The sequence below is a fragment of the Morone saxatilis genome, unplaced genomic scaffold (assembly GCF_004916995.1).
Source record: "Morone saxatilis isolate NCDOM2014 unplaced genomic scaffold, NCSU_SB_2.0 Contig19, whole genome shotgun sequence".
In the NCBI taxonomy this organism is placed as follows: Eukaryota; Metazoa; Chordata; class Actinopteri; family Moronidae; genus Morone; species Morone saxatilis.
Genome location: NW_023339751.1, coordinates 13,413,405 through 13,424,776, shown reverse-complemented (window position 1 = coordinate 13,424,776; position 11,372 = coordinate 13,413,405). Strand labels below are relative to the sequence as shown.

The window sequence follows — 11,372 nt, the reverse complement described above, 5'->3', positions numbered from 1 at the left end:
ACACAGAGACACACACACACGCACACACCACACAAACATCTCCGTCTTTCTCTGCACACATGTTAAAGTCATCACCCCTGCTCAGCGCTAGTAAAACACAACACCCCCGGCTTCTCTGCTGTTGTCAAGTCTTGCCATTAGCTGATGCCACTGGGGAATCCTACCCTAGTGAGGTGGGTCTCCCTTGGGAACGTCAGGCACCACGTTACGTTCAGCCGCCACTCATGTGAACCCAAACATGTGAGCATAATTTGGAAAATATCATTTATACTGTGCGTCTTTGTACGTGTCTTGACATTTACAAACTGCGATAAAACCGACATGAGGGAGGAGGGAATAGAAAACAGGGCGAGAATAATTTGAGGTAATGTTTTGCTTAGTGAACAGTATTACCCAATCCTGGATGTTGGAGCACTGGGAAGAAGGTTCTGGCTCTGGGGCTGCAGAGAGGGTCTGGGTTTCATTTTTCGGCAAGTGCAAGCCAAAGGAGAGCTGCCAAGTACAGCTTTCGCTCTCAACACTTCCTGCTCTTCCTACTCTGGCTCGGGAGGAGACAGGCTTCACTCAAACATCACGTCGACTTAGGCAGGGGTGGCCAGTTTATTCTCCCATTTCTCAATGGGAGTCAAAAACTCACATCTGTCACTTGAATTACTCCAAACACAGCCATAAATAAAAGGCTGAAATTAATTTATTGTGAAGCCACAACTAAAAAGGTACACGCAGGTGTTTGCATGCATGTGTAAATATAGAAAGAGAACATTTCCTATACAAGTTAACAGCTTTAAATGACTCACTGTAAAGCCTGTAAAAACATTGCAGGGCAGGTCCCACGGCTCAATGGTATAATGTAAAAAATCCAGAAGGAACACCTGCAGCAATCAACTCTCAATCACAACAACAGTGACCCCATCCACTGCATCATTTTCATTATGGATGGTGGGAGCACAGCGCTAGATTAACACTACCTACTGAGTGCCATCTTAATTGCCCCTCTGCAGATGCAGTGAAAACATGTCATTTAGGTACTTCATAAACAGACTTCTCTTCGCAGGTTATCAAGACAGCCGCTCAGTGAAAACACACCCTCTTTTCCTATGCTGATGTGCAATTAAAATGGTTTTAGAAATCCTCTTTGACAGTCCAGGGCTTAGCCAAAAATGTAAATGACATTAAAGGAGACAATGAATTTAATTTTGTTTAATGTCCCCTTTCGCTGATTCTCATTTACATCACATTTCCACATAAAGGGCTGACCTTATAAATACTGGCATTTGTTCAGCTTTTGGAGGTAATCACGGTTTTGCAAAAACCAGATGGGAGCACACAAATTTTCCGATTTGTTTCTTAGAAGGCCGAGGGAACCACATGTGAGACGTTCTAAGACTGCGGTCTTTTGTTTCTGGTAAACAACTTGACAACAAGTCAAGTGCACTCTGGGAAATGACCTCGTAGGTGTTCCACAAATGAACGATAACGCAAAGTCATTTAGAAAATACAGGCTCACTAATGAGGGACAGAACGGAAAGCTAAGCAAAATTTACATTAGGCCAAAATTTAATTGCATTAACACACGAACAGGTGCGGTGAGGCCTTTATAAATGAGCTAAATGAATAAAAGCCTCCCACAGCACAACCATGTGTGCTGACCAAAAAAAGAGACACAGGGAAAAATAAGGGAAAAAACAAGTCAATGTCATGAATTATTCAGTGGCTGGGCTGCACTCCAAAGGTCAGTGCTCTTTGACCTTTGTGACAGGAAGTGAAAGGGAGTGCCGTAGCCGCTGGAATAAATGGAGCTGACATGTTTAGATCTGGTCCAGAATCCGTTTGTGAATGGCAGCGTAAATTGACACAGGATGTTAAACTGTATGAACATACATTAAATTCAAAATTCATATATGGGTAGAATACACATTGATAACACATTCTCTGTCCGTCTGTCTCAATTCTACTTGCATAAATTGCTCCAGCTTCTCAGAGTAAAACGTGACCTTTGAACCCTGACACACAGAATGAGTCATTTTCTCTCCTCTTTCAACAACATGTGCTGTCTTATTACAAAATCCATGTGTAAGCCTGAACAATGTATCTAATCTTTCACACAAGAGAAGACAAAGTCAATATGCAAGAGAGTGAAGACAGATACCAGACCAGGAGAGTCATCGCAAATTGAGTTATGTTTGGCTATACACTACATGCACTGTAAATGGGAAAACCATCTAATCAGATATTGGGTACCTCATCACTATAATTCTAAAGACTCAAATTACCTACTGAATAAACCTACACCCCCACTTACTTTAAGGCACCATTAACTTATAAATGTGACATCTGTAGCACTGCTGGATTTATAAAAGGGAGAGATGATTATACCGAACTGAAAAGTAATGCGGCCATAGCAACAGTGCTACAACTAGTCACTAGATACATTTACTGTTTCTTTTATTTAACGTACGCATCAAATGATTCCTTTTTTTCTGAACTGTTGCTGGAAGAAAGAAAAAAAATACGCTCACGCTATTGAGAGACAATAGACTTTTTTTTTTAAGAGCGAAATATGTACAGACGTTCCCAAAAGATATTGAAATTTAAGTCACAACACATAAACCCACCAAAATGCAACTAAAATAGGGCCTTTCTTCATCCAAAAAGAAGTATGAATAATGCAAGGGCATCAAATGTAAGTGCTGAAATATTTAAAGACCAAGCAGTGCTGAAACTTTGTGACAGCTGTTGGGCCTATATCTAACCAACTTTTTTTTTAAAGAGAATCCTTCCTCTTCAAAAATCTGAGTGAAAATCTGTATCAAAACTCTGAGAGAAAATAGGGTAAACAGATGTCTGGCTTGACCGCAGGAAAATAGGACACATTTGGAATGATAAGTTTCCCAAACTCCGTTGGATATGCCAGATCCATGGGAACGCCAGTTAATGTCTTGCTAGATGCCAGCTAGCTGTGTGCGCTTTCCCCTCTTACCATCTGGGAAAATGTTACAGCGAATGAACGCCATCAATGATTCACTCCAAATCTGTTTCTTAAGGTTCGGCCATGCTACTGTTTCTCTAGGAAATGTGGCAGTGCTAGCTGGTTTTCATACTGTAATTGTAGACAGATGAGACATGCCTGATTCAACAATCAAACCTCTCCTCTAGGTTTATGTCACTCAACTATGTTCTACTCAATTGGAAATAATCAGTTTCTGCCAGCAGCGACCGCAGCACAGGTGCCTGTAATGATGTGCATGAGAAAATGACAGATGTAACAGAAATGGCTGTAAAACATGGAAGCTTTAACTAAAAGCTTACCCATATGCACAGCGGGAATAGTCAAGTGATTGCGGTAAATAATCTTACGTAGCAACTCTACAGTGTGCTCTGGTCATGTCCGTAACTCTTGCTAAACCCTGCAACCTTTCACAAGCACCCCTCTCTGCAAGCCTCCTTCAGTCACTGGGAACCTGTGTGGGTCTGTTAGGGTGAGCTGACGGGCTCATAGTTACGACATGGAGACAATGGGAGGGTCTAATGAGGAACATATGCTTTTGTGTTTCAACAGAGCCGCTCATTGTGCAAGGAAAGGGATACTCTACTCCTATTCAGACTCGTCACAATGAAAATCCGAGCCCTCCCTGAGCCAGTTGAGCTTACAATATCCATCCGCTTCTTTTTTCCCTGTTCTTTTTTTTCCCACCCCTCTTCTTGACTTTAATTCTCTGTGCATTCATTTTGCTTATTGTACTTATGTTACATGTTTTGTCCCACAGATTGAAGAACAATGGTGTGCGAAACTCTAAGCAGTAAAAGGCAGCAGAGCGACACAAAGCAAACATAAAAGCAGCGGAAATTAGGCAAAGTAGACGTCTCAAGTTATATGTTAATGTTAGTCCCTTCGCTAACAAATGCACTTGACTAATAAATTAAGCTATCCATATGGTACCAGATACAGCGAAAAAAAAGCTCCTGACATTATCCTAAACACCTCAGTACTTTTCTTGTATGTGATGCACTTTAACTGTCAAGCATAAAAGCATAAACAACATACACACCGCATGCGTGCACATGAGGACACGCATGCTTGTGTGCGGGTGTCTTTCTGTGTGTTTGTGTCCTCGTCTGTGCGTGCATCTTCGTGTGTGTCTGTGTGAGTTTGAGTTCAGACATCAGTAGCTCTGGTAATCCATCCAGGCTCCCAGGGCAGCCAGCTCCTACTTCCTGATGCATGAGAAGCCGCTGGAGTGGAGTGGCAGCAACAACTGCTCAGCCCTATTTGATTACTAATAAGAGAGTTGTCCCCTCTGTCAGATACCAGGCATTCTCCACTAAGCAAACAGTGATTCCGGCTAGTCAAACATTAGCATTGCTGTCTCTCCCTACTACGTGGTGAGAGTTACATTGAGATCGACGCTCAAGCTACACCCCCTACCTCACCCCTATATCCAACGCACACACAAACACACACATACGCATCTACCTAAACATATTCAGACTGACCAGGGCATATAGTTTCACAGTGTGAGAAAAATGTCAATGCCTGAAAGAAGACCATTTATTCTCCCTCTTTAGAAAGTGATGAAGGTAATATAAATGTGGCAGATGTAACTTCCCTGAAGGTGCAGAACAAAACAGCAGACATAAAATGTTTATCCCTTCTAAAACTAAACTTTAATGGCATCTAGCTCACAGCTAACTTGAGAGAAGGAAACAGTCAATGAAAACAACTATTGACAGTGTAAGCATCACTGTCGTAAACAAAGAAGGGAAGCCAGCCAAATAAATGTGAAGTTGCCTAAGCTAATTAGGTGTATTCCCAGCATGATCCTCTAGTGATTGAACCACCTGTGATTGAACAAACCCTATCCAGGTGGTGACCGCCCCTCGGTGCACAGGTACCTGGGAAAGACGCCCCTCAGCCGCTCACACAGAATCACCCACAGTTCCCACACTGTGGGCTATAAGATGCAAGTCAGCCCAACTGGGCCGCCTGGCACACCAGGAGGGAACTCATTTGTTCACTAGCTCGTCCATGCGCCTGCTCATCCACTCGGTCACACATCCATTTAGTCCCTCAGACACTCACTCATTCACTTACTCATTCCCTCGTTCACAAACATGGAAAGAAGCCGCACGCAGCCTACCTGTCAATGATCACAGGGTCTGATGGAGTCTCGTTCCGGTTTCCACAGCTTTTCTTGTCACAGCATCGGCTATGGGAACAGAGACAGACAGTGTTACAGAACAAGCAATACTTTGCTAAATAAATAAAAATAAATAAATAATGCACACAAAACCACATACATTTATTAAGTGCCTTGGAGTGGTTTTGATATCGGGAAAAAAAATTGCCATGAGATTTCCTTCACTCAATCTATCCATTCCATTGATGCTGATGGCTGATAAAAATGGTGAAAACAACATGTTGTGTTGTTTGGCTTAGTGTTGGAGGGGAGGGGAGTGGGGATTGGGCCAGGAGGCAGGGGAGTCACTTTTCACAGCTTCAGCTTTTGTTTACCTCTAATTGCCAAGCTGCTATTTCTGAGGGAGATGCAAGGTGCCACCCTCAACCAATATTTCTGCGGGGCATTTATCAATTATGGCCTCAAAAGCACTAATCTATCTTCCACCACATGTTTCAGCCATCTCCTCCCTAAGCCTATAGCTAGCTGCTTCTCACGTCTTTGATTGGGACTTGAATGAAAACTGCAAAAATAAACAAATACATCATCCCAGCTTCAATTTGAAATGAAAACATATAAACATATGTGAATAAGATTGATTTATGCCATATGGTGCAGAAAGAAAAACAAAGATTTTGTGCAAAGCTACTGTCAGTCAACCGCACGCTATTTAAATATGTCTGATTTACATGACTTTCTAGCAGCCATAATAAAGATGTGTTTTATAGCTAAGGCGCCTCAAAGTATTATAGCAAAAATATAATTCAAAAACTAGTGCATTACAAGCCTACAAAATAAGATAGAATAAGATAAGATATCAAAAGATTATTCTGATTATAACTGTCCTTATTATGTATATCTTCTTATCTGATAATAGGCAGCAGTTAAAGTAGTTCTTTATTCAGCAGCAAAATGCACTTCTTGACAAAAAAAAAATTACCTCTAGAGCACGAGCATATTCAACGTGTCACAAATAAGTGATGGATGTATGTATAAATTGAGTGTGAGTGATGAGTTTATGCATGGAAAAAGACAAATCATTCTCAGCTCTCATGCTGCACTTGCTCTCAACCAGTAACTTGAACAATGCACCGGTGCAACAAAGGAGAGGTTAACCGACAGTATCCGAATTCAATGTTCACAAAGCTCATGCTGAGCTCAACAATAACAACAAAAGGCGTTTTTCCTTTTAGTATCAATGACACCGCTGAATAGCAGCGCAATATGAGAGGTTGAGATTTATGTGGTTAAATGACGCTAAAAGGCTCGCTGATCATTGTTGACAGGTGGGATCAACCGAGAACTGACTCTGTGCTAGAAAGAAAAAAAACCTGATAAATAGCATGCAACGTCTATGCATAACTTAACAGAAAGCACATTGTCCCTGGCAGGCTTAAATAATGACATACAATTCTTAAACTATAAAAAATAAATAAAGTGCAAATTAAAAAACATAATTTGTGTACTGTGTCACTGGCTGTTTATTATATATTCAATTTCCCTTCACTGAAAAAGACAGTCAGTTCATTTTCACTGTCATATTCATATCCATATCAAAGTTGAATCACATCATATCAAAGTTGGAAATGACAGCAGCTCTCTCTCTCTCTGTGGTTGCTGAAGGACCACAGGACAGTCTGGATTGCTGCATCACATCATGAGTGTCAAAACTTATTGAAGGGGTGGGAATTACTTTTTGCCTGGATCTGCAAAATGGACTGAGCAAAAAAAAAAAAAAATAATGCTTACCTGCACATAATTTCATGAGTAAGAAGAACTCTGCACATTTCTGGATTCTTGTCCTGGCCCTCATAAACTATGGCCTTTGAGAGGAAATGAGATGGAAATAAAGTGAGAACACAGTCGTCTCTTAAACACATATTAATTCACACAAATTCACAAATAATTACACTCACGTATCTGCTATTATTACACTAAGCTAAATAAATCAGGGCATGAATACACACAGTGTTAGGACAACAGAATATATTACATGGGTGCTAAGGTTAAGTAAAAAACATGGTTAAGATAATCACATCAGTCTCCCAGTGTTATAAATTACATAAATTAATATAAACATCAATGACACCTAGCTAAATAAACAATTACAAAAATAACTAAATAATAATAACACCAACAACATTTCTAGTGCCAGTAATAATAATAAAAATATAATCACAGAATTAATGGTAATGATTATGATGATGATGATGATGATAACAATAAATTGTATTTTTTTTATTAATCTAGATAATATCCTGTGGCTCAGACAGACAGACAGAGAAAGGGAGAGAGACAGAGAGATTTTCCTAAGGAGAGATCCAATAGAAGTGTCATCAATATGCTTATAATCTGGGGATATTTGGGGGAAAGTGTTAATGGGCAATCTGTTGTTTATTTTGAGCCGCTAACAATGATCTTTCTGTGGATAAAAAGCGGTGTCTGGCGGTACGGTTGAGTAATTTTTGAGCATTGGCTGAAACAGATGGCGTGGAGCTATCAGTTCTGCCGCTCTTCTCTCCCTCCCTCGATCCCTCCCTCCTTCTTCCATTTCTAAGGATAGACACTTCACTCCCTCGTATACTGAACCGGCACCAAGTGTAAACGCAGGCAAAGCACCACATTATTGACAAAATACCGCAGAAATAACGCAAACAAAAATACAAGTAGGTTAAATAAAGCAGCGTGTTGTTTCCTAATGTTTTTTTTTATGCCATTCATAATTTTATTTTCATTTTATTTTTTTCTGGCACGTTTGAGGCCAAATATAAGAGAGTGACTTTGAAAAAAGTGACATATCTGAACCAGGTCGCATCACTCTCTCGCTTTTAAAAGCTGTCCTACTTGACCTGATGTTTTCTTTTTTTCTGTCTTTTTCTTTTTTTTTTTTTACTGGGAACCGGGCGATTATCTATATTGGTTTGATTTATGTCGCTATTTGCAGCTGTAGAAACACAAATCCATAAATTGCTTGTTCTGCGTCATTGACTCGGATCATTCGCAGAGGAATGTTGTCTGTGACCAGTGGTCCAGGCTTCACGGCTCTATTCAGAAAAGCCTCTACCTAAAACCTCTATTTAATAACGAGAAGTGAAATGGAGGGCTGAAATAACAGTATCTGATTTTATTTCCATAATTATAATTACCTTTTACAAATCTGTGCGTTGACTTAAATTGTGCATTAATACTTAATCATCACATTTTGTGCGCTGGGAGTTTTAAAGTCACTCCTGTTTGTGAGGGAGATGAGTGAAAAGCACATCTGCAAAAATATTTATATTTATAAATATAATACTTGGTGCCATTTTTATTTTTTTTTAAATATCTTTAGAGCGTCACCTCTGACTCTTTGCAGGAAAATTCATATCAGATCATATGGAGTAGACGTAGTGTTTAAATTTTAATGTTGGACAAACTGACCTCTGCAAAGAAGCCTAACTCTGGGTAGAGTAAAATTGACTTTAGAGTCTTGCAATATGATATGGCCGAGCATAAACAGTCAAAATGGAAGCTGTCTGCTCTTGTTACACCGGTAATTTGATTTTATTTTGTGCCACAACTGCAATTTTTTCAAGCGAGATTTTATTTATTTTTTTTACTTTTTGTTGTTCTCGAAAAGCGTGACGTGTGTGTGTGTATGTGGATCTCAGGGGTGACAATTTGCACGGCGTGTTAGGGTTTTGCACAAGTGAACTATGGATGTGAGCACTGTGTTGCACTGTGCGTAGAAACAAGTGTAACAGCAGCTTACCTGCTTCGTCATGGAATCGATTAACCGTATGTAAAGATCCTGTTCTGTTCTGACGCCTGGGGAGAGAAAAAAGGAGACCACTTGTGAATTTTGAGGCACTGTAGGCAATAAACTAAAACATAAAAACAGAAAGCCCTCCAAAAAAGAAGTTTAGTAACAGGTAATAAAAAATATATAAAGAGCTCAGACAGAGTTTATAAAATTACCAGACTGCTTTTTATTATTATTACCGCTATTCAAATTATTATTAAATGTGGTTTTATGCACACACGCCAACTAATGTTTGATATATTTCCACGTGTTTGGAAAATATGAATGACACTTGAACTCACCATTGCTGTACAATAACTGTAGTTTGTAATGTATCCCATTGTTAGTTTTTTCACTGGTTGGTTCCTGCAGGAGACAACAGTTTTGTGAAAATCAGCATCAACAAAACAACCGCCTCATCACCACCACATGTCTGTGTGCATGGGGGGGGGAAATATTTATAGTTTCTGTGCAAAAGAAGAGAAACAGCTTTAGTTGTTAAAACGACTCTCTGTCATCAACCAATTGAGTTTAAAAAAAAAATCAATATTACACGTGACATCCCCTTTAGTAACCCATTGCCATTTCAGAGAACATAATTTCGATACATGTGCTGATTATGTACAGGGGGTGCATGTATTTCTAAAAAACAAAAATACACCGCTTACTTTTTCCTTCTCCACAAAGTCCACAAAAGCTGTCCTTTCGATCTCCACGGGCTGACCCTGTCTGTCATACAGCGCCAGGACGAAATGGAAAAAATTGGATTTTCTGAGGTTGGAAGGGGGCTGCTTTTCATAATGTGCCCGTGCCAAGCCGACACCGCTGCGGGGAGAAAACAAGAGACCATCTCGGTTAAGCACCGGACACCGGGGATACTAGATGATGGAGAAGCTGATGGAAACATTGGAGATGCAGAAGCACGCTCGAGTACGGGGGAGATTTCTTGATTTGTCACAATAATGGGGTAATCTGATGTAATGAAAGAAGGGGAAAGCCGAAGGGGGGGCATTTATTGGGAGACCGTAATTGATACAGAGTATTCAGGGGATTGAGGGGTCGATATGATGAGGAGGGAATGCGTGAGAAAAATCAGATGCTTTTGGCATGCGTACCTTTGGGCGGCTGTGTTTGCATCCACCACCCCAGCTGTGTGCATCCAGGAGCGGACCGAGTTCAGTCCACCCAGCGGTTCCTCCTTCATCGTCGTCCCACCCCGCGGTATAGTTTCCTGAATCCCAAACATTTAGGACAATTTGCGTGAAAAAGAGCCTCCTGCGAAATTAAGAAGGGGAAAAAAATAAACGTCCAAGCGTGTTATCCTTTAGGGTTGTTTTTTTTTTTTTTTGTTCACGGGATAAGTAGCGAGAGCCGATTCAGACTTGCGAGGGAAAACCCGGTCCACAGGTCTTGCCTCCCTCTTCAGTCCGTCCGATGTGAACAATTCTCAAAGTGCTGTACTTAGTTAGAGCGGTATCCACAGACTGGAAAAGTGAATTGTTCAATAGACAAGATTTTTTTTTGTGTTGCTATTGTTCCTCTTTGTTTTTTCTCTCTCTTTTTTTTTTGTGCTATTCACAGAAAAATCGATGGCAGTTGTTTGTGTTTGTGGGTGATGCTGCTCTCAAAGTGCCCACATCCCTGAAGCACCGCATCCAAAACCTTCAGGACTTCTTGTTGAATAAAAAACCCACTCCTGAAAAGGTGCTGCTGCTTCTCCACAAGACAAACACAGGCAAAGGCTGATCACCAGTGGAGGTGTTCCTAGTACACAGGAGAGGTGGATAAGGGGCCCTTTCGCGTCGTGCAGGATGGATGGGAACATGCAAAACTAAGCCCTCTTTCCCCGAGGACTGAAATCTTTCCCGGGAGCCAAAACTCTAAACCCACGGGAGAGGCGCTGTCAGAATATGACGCTGAAGGGGCGTGGTTTTGACCATATATGGAGCTCTGACGGTTCCTGTCAGGCAGCGGCGCTCCACTGTAGGGGTACAGCCCTATAGTGCAGCAGCCTGAGAACGCTCATTCGCTCCACTTTTCCTCTTGCTTAGGCCCTATATGTGGTGAGTTTGATTTTTTTAATGATATGGAAAATTCAACCGGGTGTAACCATCACACATAATGAGGAAGAAAGAAAGAAGAAAATAATAATAAAAAAAATAATAATCCATAATAATAGCTCGGAATTCAGGATTCATTGCTTATTATTTTTAGCTGGCCTAATGATAGCGATTTCCGTGATTAGTTGTGTTATATTGGATTGAAATTAATAGTATTTGACATATTTATTCGATTAAACTTGTTATTATTATTACAATTTGACTTGATGAGATTGTTTGTTCACTGATGTATCGAAAGCATCTCAATAGCTGTGTGAATACAGGCCATAAATCATATTTCAATAATGGCAGATC

At 40.5% G+C, this 11,372-nt stretch overlaps 1 protein-coding gene across 8 annotated transcripts in view; it reads right to left on the bottom strand.

Moving 5' to 3' along the window:
• The window catches only part of LOC118329332 (transcription factor COE3), a 67,229-nt gene extending 57,025 nt beyond the window's left edge, over positions 1–10,204 (bottom strand). For all 8 annotated transcript variants that reach the window (XM_035663460.1, XM_035663465.1, XM_035663461.1 and 5 more), the window contains exons 1-6: positions 10,074–10,204; positions 9,627–9,783; positions 9,261–9,324; positions 8,929–8,984; positions 6,927–7,000; positions 5,139–5,207 (exon numbers count right to left, since the gene is read on the bottom strand). In XM_035663460.1, coding sequence (XP_035519353.1) covers positions 5,139–5,207; positions 6,927–7,000; positions 8,929–8,984; positions 9,261–9,324; positions 9,627–9,783; positions 10,074–10,204 — 551 coding nt within the window. The remainder of the gene's footprint in view (positions 1–5,138; positions 5,208–6,926; positions 7,001–8,928; positions 8,985–9,260; positions 9,325–9,626; positions 9,784–10,073) is intronic.
• Positions 10,205–11,372: the final 1,168 nt, after the last annotated feature.